General features: G+C 36.1%; 1 protein-coding gene across 1 annotated transcript; it reads left to right on the top strand.

The window, feature by feature from the left end:
• On the top strand, positions 1-4,964 carry LOC107550911 (uncharacterized). Its single transcript, XM_016232361.1, has 4 exons — positions 1-162; positions 1,496-2,030; positions 4,187-4,757; positions 4,851-4,964. Exons 2-4 carry the CDS (start codon positions 1,561-1,563, stop codon positions 4,962-4,964), a joined length of 1,155 nt encoding a protein of 384 aa, XP_016087847.1. The 5' UTR covers positions 1-162; positions 1,496-1,560.
• Positions 4,965-19,253: the final 14,289 nt, after the last annotated feature.

The raw sequence follows: 19,253 nt of genomic DNA, 5'->3' as shown, positions 1-19,253 counted from the left end.
AGTTTACAGACCAGCCGAGTGAACTGAAAGGCTTCTCCGTTCACACTCGTCTGGTTAAGGGGTCACGGGGGTTCGGCTTCAATATAGTGGGAGGCAGCAGGCGGAGGGAATTCCTGCAGATCTACAGCATCACTCCCGGAGGACCTTCCACCCTTCACATAGGTAACAGCCCACCCCACATCTCTCTGCAGCCGCCCACTGCAGTACAGCATTGTGCTTACAAATAAGGGGATATTTCTTTGTTCTTTATAGGCTACTGCTGCTCTCTCTCTTTATACATATTGCTCTTTGTGTCCCACCGTGGATTAGTGTTGTGATTGTGTGATTCTGTTGAACGAGTGTCTCGATCTCCCTCTAATCCTAATGGCCTACATGGAGAAATCCAGCTATCATTGTGTGCCGACACACATTTATAAGAAAAACGTGACATTATGAACACGCTCTCTCTCACTTTATTGTGACATGCATACTAACATACAACTGCATGCATCTATGAATTATTTTTGCTCATTTATGAATACACACCTCTGAGTTTCACAGTACATTTTTAGATCAGTGCATTTTGCATGTGATAATGGATTAATACTGTATATAGAAATACTATATATATATTTATATATTATATACTTTTTTAAAGAAAGTAATGCTTTTAGTCAGCAAATGATCAAAAGTCTATAATAGTGTAGTATAATAGTATAGTATAATTATTTATATATATATATATATATATATATATGCAGTAGATGTAGTTCTATACATAAGTTGTAAGTTTCATTCATAACAAATTATGCTTTATGTGATATTTCAGTTTTTCTTTTTTAATAAATCTGCAAAAATGTCAACAATGCTGTGTTTTTCTGTCAATATGGGGTGCTGTGTGTACATTAATGAGGAAAAAAAATGAACTTAAATGATTTTAGCAAATGGCTGCAATATAACAAAGAGTGAAAAATTTAAGGGGGTCTGAATACTTTCCGTACCCACTGTATATGCAGTAGATGTAGTTCTATACATAAGTTGTAAGTTTCATTCATAACAAATTATGCTTTTATGCATTCAAATTATCAAAAGTGACATTAATTATAATGTTACAAAAGATTCATATTCAAATAAATGCTGTTCTTTTGAACTTTCTATTCATCAAAGAGACCTGAAAAATGTGTCACAGATTCCACCAAAAAATTTATCCACATTGATGTTTCTTGAGCACCAAATCAGCATATTAGAATGATTTCTGAAGGATCATGTGACACTGAAAACAGGAATAAATTATATTTCTACACATTTAAAATAGTAATATTAAAATTACTTTCAATTGTAATAATATAAAAAAATATATATTATTTTCAAAACCATTAAAAATTTACTCCAAACCTTTAAAAGGTAGTGTGTATAAAATCTGTTTATTGAAGGTAAGATTTATTTAATTGAATAGTTTCGGTTAAACCTTTATAATGAATGCAATTTAACACTTTTCATCTCTTGCCTCTTCCAGCGGATATTCTGGTGTACATCAATGATACCTGTGTGCTTGGCTTTTCTCACAAAGAGGTAGTGGAAATGTTGAAAGCCATTCCAGTGGGTCACACTGTGGACGTTGTTGTCCGAAGAGGCTACCCCATGCTCTATAACTCTGACGGCTGTCCGAAGATGCCCAATCCTAGGCTAACAGCATCCCTAGACCAGTCACTATATCTACCTCCACCAACCACCACCCAACCCCAGGCCCAGGCTCCTCTCCCATATGCTCAGCTACACCTCAACCACAATGGGCCCATGTGGTCTGATTTTGAGAGGGGATCCTCAAGGAATCTCAGAGTACGGGCATCAAGGTTCAGTTTGGATGCTAATGGTAATTCATCTCCATTTGCTTCTCCTTCAAGACAGCCATCATCATACCAGTACTCTAACGGGTATGGGAGTGGGTTCCTGAGACCACCACGCTCTGCCCGAAGCATCAGGAGGTTACAGAGTGCAGAACTGGCCAGCCAGAGTGACAGCGAGGTGGTGTCTGCGATTGGATCCCATAGGTGAGAGCATTTTATATATGATTGTCACTGCTATGATTAGGATTAGGAGAGTTACGTTAAAAATGTACAGTATTTCACTACAGTTTACACAGAATACTTGCTGTAAAATGTAATTTGTAACATATTTCATTAGATTACTTCTTCGTACAAGTGGAAAAATCTGCCCGTGTTGTTTAAAAGTGAAAATATTTGCTTTCTTCATTACAAATACAATTTTGGGGGGGATTATTACCCTTCATCATACACTACTGTTCAAGTTTGGGGTTAGCAAGATTTTTAAAAATGTTTTTACTGTTTTTATTTAATAAAAATACAGTAAAAACAGTCATATTGTGAAATATTATTGCAATGTTAAATCATTATTTACTATTTGAATATATTTTAAAGTATAATGTACTCTTGAGATGCATCTAAATTTTCAGCATCATTACTCAGTCTTCAGTGCCACATGATCCTTCAGAAATCATTCTAATCTGCTGATTTGGTGCTCAATAAATATTTATTATTACTGTGATGAAAACAGTTGTTCTGCTAATATTTGTGTGAACATCTTTACATACAGTTTTTCATGGTTCATTGATGAATAGAAAGTTCAAAAGAACTGCATTTATTGAAATATTGTCTTTACTGTCACTTTTGATCAATTTAATAAGCCTTTCATAATAAAAGTATTTTACTGACCCACAAACATTTGAACGGTTGTGGATATAATTTGAAATGGAATTCCTTGATAGACTTCATCTTAAAATGTTATAGTGCCTGCTAACAGGTGCTAACATTTTAGCTTAGCCTAAAGCTAAATGTTGACATGACAATTTACTCTAGTTAAAACTATTTCTGCCGCTCAAAATTTACTTCAAGACCCTGCTAAGTGTATAAAAAGACTTTTTACTAATCATAGGTGAATTTTTGTTCATGGAATGAGGCAGAAAATACATTATTTGTAGCTGTCTTTGCAATGCTAAAGGCTAAAACATCTTTTTTTTTTTCTTGAAAAGTACCACATGAAGAACTTCCCTTACAAAAAAACTACAATTGTTTTGTTGTAGTAAAAGTGTAGTAACCATGGTTTCTGGCATATTGATTACCATTTGTGTAACCACAATTTTACAATTTTTTTTACTAAATTCCATGGTTAAACTATGGTTAGTGTAGCAAAACCATGGTTAATTTGTGGTTGGCATGGTTTAACTGTAGCAGGGTGACCATACGTGCCATTTTCCCAGGACGCGTCCTGGGAAAATGGCACGTATGGTCACCCTAAACTGTAGTAACCATGGCTTTTTGGTTTTATTTGTAGCAAAAATATGGTTAATTTTTGTAAGAAATAGACAAACCAAATATTGTCATCATTTTGTTTTTTATTGGATTCATTACTTCTGTATGTTATCAGTCTTCAATGACTTTTATTATTAACAGTGCCCTCTGTCTGCTTCATAAGAGTGTTTCTATGCTGTTCAATCAAAATTATTTTTGAATTAAACCGTATCTGATTACCAATGTTTAATGCCGAGTTCACACTGCATACATAAAATAAAAATTTTTTTGGCGGGGTACAATTCAAAAAAAAATTTCTCCTGGTACAATTCACATTCCAGGGCCTAAATATCATGTTATTGGGGTCGCTTCAACCTGCTGACATAAAGAACAACCGGCGACAATCGCGAATTTGGCAACACTGGTCCGCAAATTACGTTTCATAACTCCTCCCCGAACTTCCCGCTGCCCTGTATCTTGGTCTCTCATTGGCTGTAGGTCATCGCCGATGTGTTTTTCAGTCAGAACTCATTTCACACAGCGTGATTGTTAATCGCCGACAGCTCCAGATATTTAGCATGCCAAATATTTCACGGGTGTCGACGACGTGTCGACGATTCCCTCAGATCGCGTCTTTGATAATTCACACTGCGTGATTGTCACTCGCGTGAACGAGCACCGATTTGTCTCCGATGTCGGGCATTTGTCGGCGATTTCGCAAAACCTGTCGACGAGTGAAAAATCGGGCTAAAATCTTGCAGTGTGAACTCGGCATAAGTTGTAAACGTAACTGACTACAGTTATTTATATTTTCTATTTTTAAATACGTTAAGTTATATTCCATCCCTCCTCAACCCTGATTATGATACATCAAGGTCTCTCTCTTTTTATCTTCACAGGGCCTCGTTTATCCGTAACCACAACAACAACTCTCTGTCCACTCCACCACCTCTCCGCCTGCACTCCTTCAAATCTTCTGAGAGTGACCTTTCCTCGAGTACTCCACCACCCATATCTCGATTGCCCCTGCCCCACACTGAAGTAAGTCCAGGCCCTATCTCTTTCTCTCCTGGAGGAGGAAGGCGCTACTCTCATCTCCGTAAACCCCAGCATTCACTGCTAACCCCACCTAGCAGCGCCCATTCTGACGGGCCTTACTTCACCTTCAACGGCACAGCCAGTGCCAGCAGCGGCAGCCCGAACAGCAGCATTCCTTCACCTGGAGCCATGAGCGCTGTGATCGGGAGTGGAATTGGAAGAATGGAGGGTAGTGGGGAATTAGTCCCCGTTGCTTTGGCTAAATGTGAGAGGGGCAGCAATATGGGGTTCAGTGTCACGGCAGGAGGTCACGGAGGAAGACAGACCCTCGTGAAGAAAGTCTGGGACCACAGACAGTGTATCGGACTGCAGCCTGGAGATGCCATTGTGAAGATCAATGGAGCAGATGTACAGAGTCTCAGCTTTGCACAGGTAGGGATGAAGAGAATGGTATTCAACTTAAGGTTTTTGTTATGGTGTACTTTTATTATTATTGTATATTTATTTGGTGTACTTTGATTCAAGGTCCAAAGGATTTTGCAAGAACACACTAAAAAGGGGGAGGTTATTCTGCTGGTTTACAGAGGGGGTACGTTATATATGTTCACCCATTCCATAATACACAGTATCCACATTTAAAAAATGGGATTTTCTGCATTTATACCTGTAAATAAACTTAAAGCTAGAATTTTGAAAGAATTTATAAGATATGAAATGTACAAGAAATATTTCAGATTCTGCCCTATTTAATCAATTATGCAGATTTGTTTCATTGACCATGTGATCATTTTGAAATATTCTCAAATCATGCTCCATAACACGCTCATCATATGCACATATATTGAAATGTTTTATTTATAACCAATTTATTTTGATTTATATTTTGAATAGATATGGGCTAATATTAGATACCAATAAACATTTTGTGAGATTGATTAGAACAGTGGTTCTCAAACTTTTTACACCAAGTACCACCTCAGAAAATATTTGGCTCTGCATGTACCACCATAATGACCAACATTAAAATACAGTAGCGTAGTAGGCCTAATTATTCAGCTACAGCTATGCACCGTTCAAAAATGAGACAGTTTTATTCCTAATAAGAATATTTATTATTGTCGGCCACTTTAAACATTGTAAATACAGTTTTTTACGTACAGGTAAAAAAAAACTTAAATTATTAAATTAAAATGTCCTGTACCTAAAAGTTAAATAAAAACTGTACTGTACTTAAATGTAAAGTAAAAAAAATGCACAGTACTTGATCAAAAAAATTAACACAGGCATCATTTAGCCAGCTTGCAAACTTTTTAAAAGTGTTTTAAAGTGCCCCTATTATGGATTTTTGAAAATTACCTTTCATGCAGTGTGTAACACAGCTCTAAGTGAATGAAAACATCCTGCAAAGTTTTAAATATCAAAGTGCACCGCGTATAAAGTTACTGTCTCTCAAAAGAAAGAGTCGACTCTGAATCATTGAAACGAGTAGTTTTTAAAACGAATCCCAAGCACTTTCATGTTGATGTCAACATGAAACATTAGCATATTGCCCGCCCACTTGTTGTTCTTTTCGGTTGGTCTGAATGAAAATGCAAAGTCATTCTTTGCCACCAGGTGTCGCTTTTGGAGCGGTAAAAATAGCTGTTTCCCCGGTAACGCCGTACACAAAGCAGCACTGCTCTTACAAACGCTGCTTTATCAGGCATTACAGGCCAATCGGAACAATCACTGCAGATTAGCATCACGCAAAGGTGGGGTTTGGAAAAATGAATCGTTGAGCAAGTAAGGTAAAAAATAAATGCATATTATAAGACAATGAAAGTGTTTTTTGACCTTGCATGCATGTTAACCTGTTGTTGGGGACTCCCAAAACCAAAATATGAACATTTCATTACCCATAATAGGGGCACTTTAACATTAATTTATATTTAATTCAGTGATTCCTCTGTGTACCACTAGTGGTCACGATTAATTGCATCCAAAATAAACGTTTTTGTTCATATAATATATGTGTGTGTACTGTGTATATTTATTATGTATATATAAATACAAACATATGCATGTATATATTTAAGAAAAATATGTAATGTATATATTTATATTATATATAAACATTACATGTAAATATTTTCTAAATATATTCTGTATGTGTGTGTCTTTATATATACATAATAAATATACACAGTACACACACATATATTGAGTAAACAAAAACTTTTAATTTGATTAATCGTTTGACAGCACTAGTGAAAATATATTATGTTTGATGATATATGATGCCTGATGTTTGGCTCTAAGCAATTATTTTATTTTATTTTATTTTATTTTAGAATGAGGAAATAAAATACTTGTCTGCAATAGATCAAATAAACTTACAGGCTCCAAGTAGACATTTATTTGTATTTAGTTTTATTTTATTGCCTTTAAGCCATGGTTTTAGTGTCTTTTATAGTGTAAGAGGTTGGAGGCTTCAGATCCTAGAAAGCTTTTGATTGGTCAGAAAATCTGGTGAGAAGCTGAAGTACAGAATGCTGTCATAAAAATTGTTGATCTGTATCGTCAGAAGTGAGAGACTAAGTTTTCAATGCTTAACGTTTTGGAGCACACTAGGTTTTTTTTTTAAATTTTTTAGACTAGACATTTTATTACTAAAAGCAAAACAAAAAAATTGAATTTCATGGGGTCTTTAAAGTGGCTGTAGACTGTTATATGCATAATTGGGCTTATTCAGTGGCAGCTGTATTAGGTTGACTGACTGACAGTGAGACAGAGGCCTGCCAACAGTCAGGCCCGGATACATGCAGCCCTCCTTCCCCTCCCACTCTCCCCTACCTAAGCCCACAATGACCTCATTTTGCTCAGTGTTTCTTTGGTTTTTATTGAGGCCATGGCATCACTAAGAGCTTGAGCATCTAAAAAAGTGCCTGTCCCCAATGTCACAGCTGTTTCCATGCATATCAGTATCTCAGATGCTTCGATTCTGTATGACTTGATTTCATAATCTTTTTGGGAGTGTGTGCTGTCTTGATGTTTTACACACCCTCGGAGTCTAAGTTACAATGAGAGTTAACATGAGATTATACATATGGAATAAATAAAAATGTATCTGGTATTATATTATTGTGTCATTAACATAGAAAGCCTATATTGTTTTGGCCTGAGCTGTGGCCTATTGGTTGTGCGTACACACTCATGTCGTTCCAAACCTACAAGATCTTCGTTCATCTTCGCAACACAAATTAAGATATTTTTGATGAATTCCGAGAGCTTTCTGACCCTCTCATAGACAGCAAGGTTTATGTACTTATGTACGCGGATACATTGTTTACGTTCAGATCAAAGCGTAAACAATGTATCTGCGTACATATGTTGCATACATTGTTTACGTATGTGATACTATCCAAACTCGCACTATAGGGTGACGCGGAGGAGATGAATTGTTGAATAAAGTCGTTATTTTTGTTTTCTTTGAGCACAAAAAGTATTCTCATAGCTTCGTAAAATTACGGTTGAACCACTGATGTCACATGGATTATTTTAATGATGTCCTTGCTACGTTTCTGAGCCTTGATCGTGTAAGGATCCTTGCGGTCTATGGGAGGGTCAGAGAGCTCTCAGATTTCATCAAAAATATCTTAATGTGTGTTCCGAAGATAAACGAAGGTCTTACAGGTTTGGAACGACATGAGGGCGAGTATTTAATGACAGAATTTTCATTTTTGGGTGAACTATCCCTTTAAGCCATGGTTTTAGTGTCTTTTATAGTGTAAGAGGTTGGAGACTTCAGATCCTAGAAAGCTTTTGATTGGTCAGAAAATCTGGTGAGAAGCTGAAGTACAGAATGCTGTCATAAAAATTGTTGATCTGTATCGTCAGAAGTGAGAGACTAAGTTTTCAATGCTTAACGTTTTGGAGCACACTAGCTTTTTTTTAGAAATTTTTTAGACTAGACATTTTATTACTAAAAGCAAAACAAAAAAATGGAATTTCATGGGGTTTTTAAAGTGGCTGTAGACTGTTATATGCATAATTGGGCTTATTCAGTGGCAGCTGTATTAGTTTGACTGACTGACAGTGAGACAGAGGCCTGCCAACATTCAGGCCCGGATACATGCAGCCCTCCTTCCCCTCCCACTCTCCCCTACCTAAGCCCACAATGACCTCATTTTGCTCAGTGTTTCTTTGGTTTTTATTGAGGCCATGGCATCACTAAGAGCTTGAGCATCTAAAAAAGTGCCTGTCCCCAATGTCACAGCTGTTTCCATGCATATCAGTATCTCAGATGCTTCGATTCTGTATGACTTGATTTCATAATCTTTTTGGGAGTGTGTGCTGTCTTGATGTTTTACACACCCTCGGAGTCTAAGTTACAATGAGAGTTAACATGAGATTATACATATGGAATAAATAAAAATGTATCTGGTATTATATTATTGTGTCATTAACATAGAAAGCCTATATTGTTTTGGCCTGAGCTGTGGCCTATTGGTTGTGCGTACACATGTACTGTACATACATGGCTGGATGTTATAGGCTCAATCTGTCTATTTTGAGACTGTGATGTCTGATGAAACACTGGGTGTGGATACATGCAGCCCTCCTTCCCCTCCCACTCTCCCCTACCTAAGCCCACAATGACCTCATTTTGCTCAGTGTTTCTTTGGTTTTTATTGAGGCCATGGCATCACTAAGAGCTTGAGCATCTAAAAAAGTGCCTGTCCCCAATGTCACAGCTGTTTCCATGCATAGCAGTATCTCAGATGCTTTGATTCTGTATGACTTGATTTCATAATCTTTTTGGGAGTGTGTGCTGTCTTGATGTTTTACACACCCTCGGAGTCTAAGTTACAATGAGAGTTAACATGAGATTATACATATGGAATAAATAAAAATGTATCTGGTATTATATTATTGTGTCATTAACAAAGAAAGCCTATATTGTTTTGGCCTGAGCTGTGGCCTATTGGTTGTGCGTACACATGTACTGTACATACATGGCTGGATGTTATAGGCTCAATCTGTCTATTTTGAGACTGTGATGTCTGATGAAACACTGGGTGTGTGTGTGTGTTTGTATGTACGGCTGTGCAGAGGAGCATGAAATACCATCAAAACATGCTCTACAGTCATCAAAACATGATGACTGTAGAGCTATGTAAAAATCAGAAATGGTGTCGGTTTAAAAATGTCAAGGGAGACACTGGGAGACTGATAAAAAGAGAGAGAATTATGTCAGCAAGCAAAACATGAGTTACAAGATCAATGAATCAATAAGAGTGATTATACTAGTTGTGTCACTGCCAGTCGATCCCTTAAAGGGACAGTTCACCTAAAATAGAAATTCAGTATTATTTACTCTCATGTTTTTCCAAATGTAAGTTACTTTGTTTCTCATGTTTAGTCCTGGCTACTCATTTTCATACAATGCATGTGAATGGGGACTGGGACAGTCAAGCTCCAATATGACAAAAACGGCACCAAAAGGTTTCATAAAGGTGCTCTGGCCCTTATGTTTAAGTGTTGTGAAGCCATATAATAACTTTGTTACGAACAGACAGAAAATCTATTTATTAATTGTTTCCCTTTGCTTAATCTGTCTTTATCAGTGGATAACTTTTAGTGTATTTATCACACAGAGTAATAACATGGCTTCATAACATTTGGAATAGTGCGCATTGTATGGATTGCTTTGTACCTCATAATGTACTGATAACCAGCAATGATATAGGTGTACAGGGTCATACATACAAAGACAAAGGACCAGGGCATATGATGCTAAAATAATGCAGTAAACATTCCCTAAATAACAGAAAATGTAACACAAAACACTAATGTAGATTACTAATTACAAAAATAAGAAAAAACGAAATTATGTAAAATAAAATCATATGTGATTTTTCACACAGGGATGTCCTTTTACTGTTTTACACTGTAAATTATATGTTAATCAAAGGGTTAGTTCACCCAAAAATGAAAATTCTGTCATTAATTACTCACCCTCATGTTGTTCCAAACCCGTAAGACCTTCGTTCATCTTCGGAACACAAATTAAGATATTTTTGATGAAATCCAAGAGCTTTCTGACCCGCCATAGACCGCAAGGGTCCTTACATGATCAAGGCACAGAAACGTATTAAGGATGTCGTTAAAAGGGTCCATGTGACATCAGTGGTTCAATTGTTATTTTACAAAGCTACAAGAATACTTTTTGTACACAAAGAAAACTAAAATAATGACTTTATTAAACGATTTATTCTCTTCTGGGACAGTCCTCCGCCATTATCGATGTATATCAAAACTCATATATTTTATAGTATTTTACAGCAGATTTAAATATCATGTGATGTAGTAAAATCATTTACAGTTTTTTTAAAAGGGTCCATGTGACATCAGTGGTTCAATTGTTATTTTACAAAGCTACAAGAATACTTTTTGTACACAAAGAAAACTAAAATAATGACTTTATTAAACGATTTACTCTCTTCTGGGACAGTCCTCTGCCATTATCGATGTATATCAAAACTCATATATTTTATAGTATTTTACAGCAGATTTAAATATCATGTGATGTAGTAAAATCATTTACAGTTTTCCATTATATGTGGTGAGGTGACTTACATTTAACTAATTAAGAGGTTTGTATGCATTTGCATTTTTTTCTGTTTTCATTTTATTTGTGTGTGTACATTTTAATGCTTTTATGTCATTTTGGATTTAGACCCAGTCCATATTCACTTACATGGGAAAGTATGTGCAGTATTTTCCTTACAAATTCACCTTTTGTGTTCCACAGAAGAAAAAAGTCATGAAGGTTTGAAATGACATAAAGATAGGGTAAGGATAAATACTAACATAATTGTAATTTTTTTAATTAAATTTATTTTTAATACCCCTATTATTACATGAACTATTCTCACGGTGCACCAGTGCTGTCGTATGCACTGCGCTGATACAGCATTAATTTCAATCACTCAAATGCTTTTTTATTGGCATGACCAGCATGCATCAGCAATGCCAAAGTCAGATTACACGCATATGTGCATGTAGGTCTCTCTCTCTCTCTCGCCGCTGTCTGTCCCTGATCGGCACCCCCCTCCCCACCCCCACCCCCCGCTCTGCAGTGGTCCATGGATTAAATTGTCCGTCTCGTTCGCTCTCTTATCGCCCCTCCTCTTATCTCCATCTCTCTGTCTTTATTCCCTCCTTTTCTCTGCTTGTCCACCCCCTCCCTCCCTCCCTCTCATTCACTGACTCCAGATGCCAAAGGAAAATTAACCCGTTACAGTAAGCAACTCGCTCGCACGGCGAGACAGAGGCTCGTTCTGTTTTGTTTTCATTAGCTTGTTTGTTTGTTTATGCCCTCCATTCGTTTTCTCATTATGGCCCTTTCGCGTGATCGCTCTCACATGTGTTGGGATTTAAGCGGAGTGTGATCCGGGATCGGGACCCTGCCTCCACACACACACACTAATACACACACACACATCAAGCCATGCTGGAGAGACTGCAGTCTGCCTTGAAAAGTGTGAAGGACTCTAAACGTAAATATGTATATATTTTTTGAGTTTTCATCCCTTATTTCTTAAACTGATATCCAGCTTGCTGTCATATTTCTGTTAGGAGAATGTTAGTAGTGATGCAGATGTTTTTAATGGCAGAGATATTTAGTGCTTTACAGTATGTGATAATTGTGAGATTTAATAGGCTCTATGGCCTGTTAATTTGAACTGTCATGGCATGATATCTGCAGTGTGTTTATGTATGTTTGGGTATAAATATGTGTTCATATGTTAAGGAATAATTTATACAGTTTATTAGGGGATAGAAAGATAATTCGCTCAGTATAAAAACAAGTAAAGTTATCGGAAAGACCCCCACCATGACAGAAAACAAAGTTTTGTGTATGTAAATATCTGATCCTTATGTATAGAAACTAATTACTCAACAGCAATATATTTGTATGATTTTATAGTTGTTTTGTGACGTTTTTCTGTGTTTTTGACTTGCCAAAATGAGTTTGGTTGGCTTTTGCTGTCAGAAATACTGTATGTTCTTGAGGCCCAAGGTGTGATTGAAACAGACAGCACTAGACCACAAAATACACAGTTATGCACATATTATTGTGACAGTGGAAAAAACCCCTGCGTTTTCTGCTCTCAGCTTCAGGTACTGCATTGTAGCTAAATCAATAGCACATCTGCAGAACGTCTTCTGTTCATTAACTAGCAAGATAAGTGAGATCCTTGTCTCATTCATGCCAGTTTTTATTCATACATCTACTTCAGTTGTGACAAAGTAATATGTTTTAGACAATCATTGCAGTATCTGAATTCTGAGGCTTGTAATCTTTAATTATGTTTTGCTATTATTGCCTCATAAGCATTTGATGAGTAATGTATTTCTTCGACAGACTGCTTTTTTCCAATCGGTTACAGTTCCAAGTTTGCGGACTCTGTCCGAAATGTTTTGTGTATGTTTCTTACAGGTTATGTACATGTTCCTCATATCATGAGGGATTAGATTTTTAGTGCTTTAGTGGTTGTTAAATGTGTATTGAATATCTTATTTCACTGAAATACATCAAATTATGTAGGTAATATGAATTCCAAGCAACATTTTATGTTGACTAAAGTAGCAGTTATGCCAACATAAACCTGTAGTTATCTACAACAGCATTGTTAGTCAGTTATTAACAGTTGTCAGTATTTCTACAGCCATAGCTTTTACTTGTATATTGTTAGATCCAGTCTGTTGGTGGTACTGGGAAACAATTCTGCTGCAATGCAACATGGGTTCATAATGAGCATCAGACACACTCTCTATGTCTTTCTCTTGACTCTCTCAGTCTCTCTCTTGTATTTTAGTATGCAGCGCTGGTCTTCTGAAGTGAACGGTGTTACAGTGCCAGCCAGTGCATTTCAGCAGCTGTGGAGCACTTTTATTATTGAGATGAAGATGTACAAAGACTGCTACTATATTAGAAACTTCCATCGGTGTCACTTAAAGGCCACCCTGTTTGTATCACCTCGCTCGTCTGTGTTTCAGACAGACTTGTCAGTCTGCGTAGTGGTTATATTTCAGCGACACTTTCTGCAGGTCATATAGTTAGACAGTAGGTGGTGACAAGTGACTGTGTTTATGAGTGAATGAGTCACTTATTCATTCAGCTGATTTTTTTTTAAACACTGGTTTATTCAGGAACTAAATAAGTCACTGTTTTATGAGTCATTGAATCATTCACACAGTTGATTTTTTTTCAAAAAGACTAGTTCACTCCAGAAGGAAACACCACTACTGTGTCTTGCTTGGCAACTCAAGAGTTAATTTACTTTTGAATTGGTTTGGAACTGTTTAGGTTGGTGGAGCAAATCAAAGTAACTGCTAATATTGCATCTACATTGTGTTTAAAATATTGTGTCTACAGTTGCTCATTGTTAACTTTTTTGAAAATTGGTCTGAATATCAGCAAAGCTGTGATGTACCTCATGCCTACAGCCAAATCAAGCATTTGATTGACAGAAATCTGTATTGAGCAGAAAGATTCATCAATACTTTTGCTCCATTTTCCTGGAACAATCTAAATTGTGCATATGTATATCTGCTAAAAGTGAATTTTAGCAATGGTTTGGAGTGTTTTAACATAAAGATGGCCTAACATGCATGGACTAAAAGTCAGGTCTCTTATGTGAATAAGAAGTATCTTGTGCTGTTCACATGGTTCAGCTTAACTCCATAACTTGCATGCCTGTATAAAGGTGGTCCAGTGTTTTCCACGATATCAAGACTAATTGTATGTGCCTGTGTCTTAAATTGTGGCCCATTTGTCGGCATTAGTGTAGGAAAGCATATGCTGACAATACTTCAAACCTAATCTATGAGGATATATGATGTTTTGCTTTATTTGTGTGCAAAACATTTGTTTACATTGTTATAATTTTCATCAAAGCAGATCTCAACAGAGCATCATTCTTAAAGGGATAGTACACCCAAAATGAAAATTCTGTCACCATCATATTCTTTCAAACCTGTGTGTTTCTTTCTTCTGTTGAGCACAAAAGAGAAGATATTCTGAAGAATGTTTGTAACCAAATAGTTGCCTGTAGCCATTGATTTCCATAGTATGGAGAAAAAAAAATACTATGGTCAGTGGTTACTAGGGTTGGGTATCGAAAACCGGTTCCATTTTAGAACCGGTTCCAAATTTCCAAGAACCGGGTATTCGATAAGACGCGTGCATTTTGATTCTGCTTAACGATTCCTGCGTTCACATTTTAATGTGATTTAAAAACGATTTATGTGCAGGAACGGAAAGGACTTTGCGCCCTGTTTGCGTGCAGTGAGCACAGAGAACAGCGGTCACGGTACGGGTTCCCGGTTTGTGTCCGTTCTCGAACCGCTCCGTGTATTTCCACTGTAGAAAAGGTTGTTCCGGGCCGAAACTGACTTTTTTCATATTTGTTGACCAATATGCAGAAAACTATGTCAGTATATCATAATAAACACAGCCGTTTTTGTCTTACGTGAACGTAAACAGATGAGAAAGAAAACACACATGTACAGTATTTTTAGATCTGCGTGCGTTCAGTGTTAAAGAGACAGCAGCCTAATAAACGCGCTGCCTGTCATTAATGTTAATCAATGAACAAAAGAAAATCATTCACTGATCTTGACTGAATATATTTAATAACTTTAATTGATTAAGCTATATTTTATTTATGAAAAGAAAACTATGCGGTGTTTTTAAACTTTTAATTACAGTTTCTGTACCTGAAATTTAGTTCAGTTGTATTTATTTATGATATTGCTAATTGATTTGTTTGTTCCTATCTTATTACTGACTGTTTACTTGTCTTTAACACTTTTATATTAGAATCTAGTTGTTTTTGCTGTGGTATTTTTTTTTTAAGCATAGGCAAAATTCCTCTTGCAGTGTTCTGTAGGCTGCTGATTTTTGCTCATGATATTCTGCTGCAACAGAATGCTTTGTAAAAAGACAGAATAAATGTTTGACTTTTATCCTATTGGAATCGAAACTAGGAATCGATAAGAATCGGAATCGATAAAATTCAAACGATACCCAACCCTAGTGGTTACCAACATTCTTGTCTGATGAAGAGTCACATGGCTCAAAATATTACTTTTGGTGAGAACATTCTAATACTTCCTACTGGAGCTATAGAGTGTCTCCTTTTGCTTCCTTTTTGTTATCAATATTCTTCAAAATATCTTATGTATGTTTAAAAGAAGAAAGAAAATCATACAGGTTTTGGAACAACTTGAGGGTGAGTAAAAACGGAATACAAAATACAGTTTATTGTCTGGTAATGGTTATTTATAGTTGGTATATTTTTCTATTTCACTCGCCATTGGCATTAACATCAAAAGTACATTTTGGACTCTGACTGTAATGCAAGTTTGTTTATAGCTGAATGATTTTGTGCTTTGCGTGCAGGTTGGGTTTTCTGGGTCTGATGGCCTATATAATGACTGACTCAATAGAACAGCTGCTTCAACTGAAAGAGTAGCAAAAGATGGGGGATGGAGGGATTGAAGAGAGAGGAAATGAGAGAAAAAAGACAGGTGGCATGAGATGAAAGGAAGGAAAGTGAAGGGCAAGAGTGTGGGCGATAAGAAGGAGAGGCTAAACAGTTGAAAGATAAAAGTTTTAAGAGGTTAAAGAAGGTTGTTAATAATTCATGTACATTGTCTTAGCAACAGTGATTCAGAACAAATGTAAATGTGGTCTGCTCTTTATACACACACACACACATACATCAGTTGTCTCATTCAGCACTCAAGTGTTTCCGGAGGCTGAATCTGTATGAGTCACGCTGAATGCAGCATTGTGTGAAACTAATGATTTTCAGTGACAGCCGTGATAACGACTGTCCTCCACTCATTTTGTAACTCCACTCGTCTGTTTTTCTCAGCTTCACACCTTCTCATATTGAAAGGACTTTTATTATTTGCCATTTATTAATTTAGTGGTTTGTCGCATAACAGTTCCAACAATAAACATGTTTTCTTCTGACTGGTCAGACCACTTCAGATTTTTATCTTCTCTACCACAAAAATACATTTTAATTTAGACATATATATTTTATGTGTCAAAGTATATTTAATAAGCAGTTTACAAAAACTAAGGTATTATTAGAATTTATAATTAAAATTAGAATTATTATAATTTTCAACTCATTGAACTCGTTAAATTCTTTGACCATAAAATAACACCGTTCATGATCTAAACAGATTTGAAAGAGTAATTATTTAATAAAAAGTGACATGAGTAAATCAAGTTAATTTAAAATGTTCAATCATTGCCTTTTTCTTCCTGAACACATATATTGAATATTCTTAAAATTATGCATGGGAAATACACACACACACACACACACACACACACACACAAATAATATTAATCATAATAATAATATAAACATATTAATTTATTTGTGAAAAAGATATATACTGTTCAAAATTTGGGGTGGTAAGATTTTTTTTTTATATTAAAAAATAAGTTATCTTATGTTCACCAAGACTGCATTTATTTGATAAAAAATACAGTAAAAACAGTAATATTGTGAAATATTATTACAATTAAAAATATCGGTTTTCTATTTTATTACGTTTTATTTCTGTGATGACAACGCTGAATTTTCAGTAGTCATTACTCCAGTCTTCAGTGTCACATAGAAATAATTTTAATAAGCTGATTTGGTGGTCAAGAAAAAATTCTTATCACTGTTAATAAGAGTTGTAATATTTTTTATGGAAACCATGATTTATTTGAAATCGAAATCTTTTGTAATGCCTTTACTGTCACTTTTGATCAATTTAATATCTCGTGATGAAAAAAAGTTATTTTTTAATGAAAAATCTTCTGACCCCCAAATTTCAAAGAGTAGTGTACATATATTAGTAAATGAAAATAAAAAAAGCTCAAAACAGTTTTATTGCCAGTTAGAAGTATTTTGGGCTGGTAAATTTTCTTATTTTAACGTGGCACACACATGTTGTAGAAGATTATGTATTTAACTATGGTTACACCTTAAACAGGTTTTAATTCATTACAGCACATGGAATTAGGTGCTTACCATGTTTTTGTGCATTTTAGAAAAGTATTGTAATTTATTATAACTGTGGTTATATCCAAACATCTGATTGTAAGCTGTAATATGAATGCATTATACTGTATATAGGCTGTACATAAAGAGCTACTGCATCATTCTGATCCAGAGTGGCTTATTTTTATTAGAGGAACAGTCCCTCCAGAGGAATCAGGAGTAAGTGCTTTACTCACGGGCAGATTTGTGATGGGAACTCCAAGCTCTTTTCTCTTCTTATATTGCCCATTTTGGGATTTGAGCCTTTGGGTTTACCAGCCTGAACATTTAACCTCTAAAATGCCTCCCTATCCCCAAAAAGCCAGATTTCATAAACATGAGCAACCATGATCACAATTAATCTATATATGATAACCCATATAATTAACATACAAGTCAAGTCAAGTCACCTTTATTTATATAGCGCTTTTAACAATACAGATTGTGACAAAGCAACTGAACAGCATTAATTAGGAAAATAGTGTCAATAATGCAAAATGACAATAGTAAACACTCATTTTTCAGTTAAAGACAGTTCATCATTGAATTTAGTGATGTCAACATCCAGCTCAGTTCAGTTTAAATAATATCTTTGCAATTATGTCAACGATAACGCTGGAAATGAAGTGTCCCCAACTAAGTAAGCCAGAGGCGACAGCGGCAAGGAACCAAAACTCCATCGGTGACAGAATGGAGAAAAAACCTTGGGAGAACCCAGGCTCAGTCGGGGGGCCAGTTCTCCTCTGACCAGACGAACCAGCAGTACAGAAAAATCAATATAAGACGTAATAAAACAGACGATGAATAATATTAACAGCAATTATTATATGATGCAATCAGACTTATAGCAAAATGTGGTAGTTCAGTATGTTGTTTCAGGGTTGGCATCATCTGAGGTCCTCTGAGGGGTTGCATCATCTCTTCTCAGGTGTTCTGGATCCAGACTAAAGCTTGTGTAAATCCTAGTTACCACGGGATGTTAATCCCGTGGCAAAGACAGAGAAACAAATACAAACATAATTAGCGTATAATTAGCTGCTGTTCCAACCAAGCAAAAATGATTTGTTTAACCCAAACTAACGAATAATAATGTGCATTTGATTAGATATAACTGCAGTAAAAGATTATGACTGCAGTAAAAGATTATGAGATGCATTATTTGAATGCTTGGCCAAAGAGATGTGTCTTTAATCTAGATTTAAACAGAGAGAGTGCGTCTGAACCCCGAACGTTATCAGGAAGGCTATTCCAGAGTTTGGGAGCCAAATGCGAAAAAGCTCTACCTCCTTTAGTGGACTTTGATATCCTAGGTACTACCAAAAGTCCAGAATTTTGCGACCTTAGGGAGCGTGATGGATTGTAGCGTGGTAGAAGACTAGTTAGGTACACAGGAGCTAACCCATTAAGGGCCTTATAGGCAAGTAATAATATTTTGTAACTGATACGGAACTTAACAGGTAGCCAGTGCAGAGACTGTAAAATTGGGGTAATATGATCATATTTTCTTAACCTGGTAAGGACTCTAGCCGCTGCATTTTGGACTACCTGTAGCTTGTTTATTGAAGATGCAGGACAACCACCTAGAAGTGCATTACAATAGTCCAGTCTAGAGGTCATGAATGCATGAACTAGCTTTTCTGCATCAGAAACAGGTATCATATTTCGTAACTTGGCAATGTTTCTAAGATGGAAGAATGCCGTTTTTGTAACATCGGAAATATGATTTTCAAAAGACAAGTTGCTATCTAATATAACACCCAGATTTTTGACTGTAGAGGAAGTAACCGTGCATCCGTCTAGTTGCAAATTGTAATCCACAAGATTC

The sequence above is a fragment of the Sinocyclocheilus grahami genome, unplaced genomic scaffold (assembly GCF_001515645.1).
Source record: "Sinocyclocheilus grahami isolate Dianchi unplaced genomic scaffold, SAMN03320097.WGS_v1.1 scaffold410.1, whole genome shotgun sequence".
Lineage (NCBI taxonomy): Eukaryota > Metazoa > Chordata > Actinopteri > Cypriniformes > Cyprinidae > Sinocyclocheilus > Sinocyclocheilus grahami.
Note: the sequence above shows the minus strand (reverse complement) of the source record. Positions and strands in the feature narration are given on the sequence as shown.

What these genes read in the sequence shown, in the direction of transcription:
- LOC107550911 (XM_016232361.1), top strand. Translation starts at nt 1,561, where the DNA reads ATGTTGAAAGCCATTCCAGTGGGTCACACTGTGGACGTTGTTGTCCGA. An exon ending in TCTGCGATTGGATCCCATAG is followed by an intron (nt 2,031 to 4,186) that starts GTGAGAGCATTT and finishes TTATCTTCACAG; the next exon opens with GGCCTCGTTTATCCGTAACC. An exon ending in AGAGTCTCAGCTTTGCACAG is followed by an intron (nt 4,758 to 4,850) that starts GTAGGGATGAAG and finishes CTTTGATTCAAG; the next exon opens with GTCCAAAGGATTTTGCAAGA.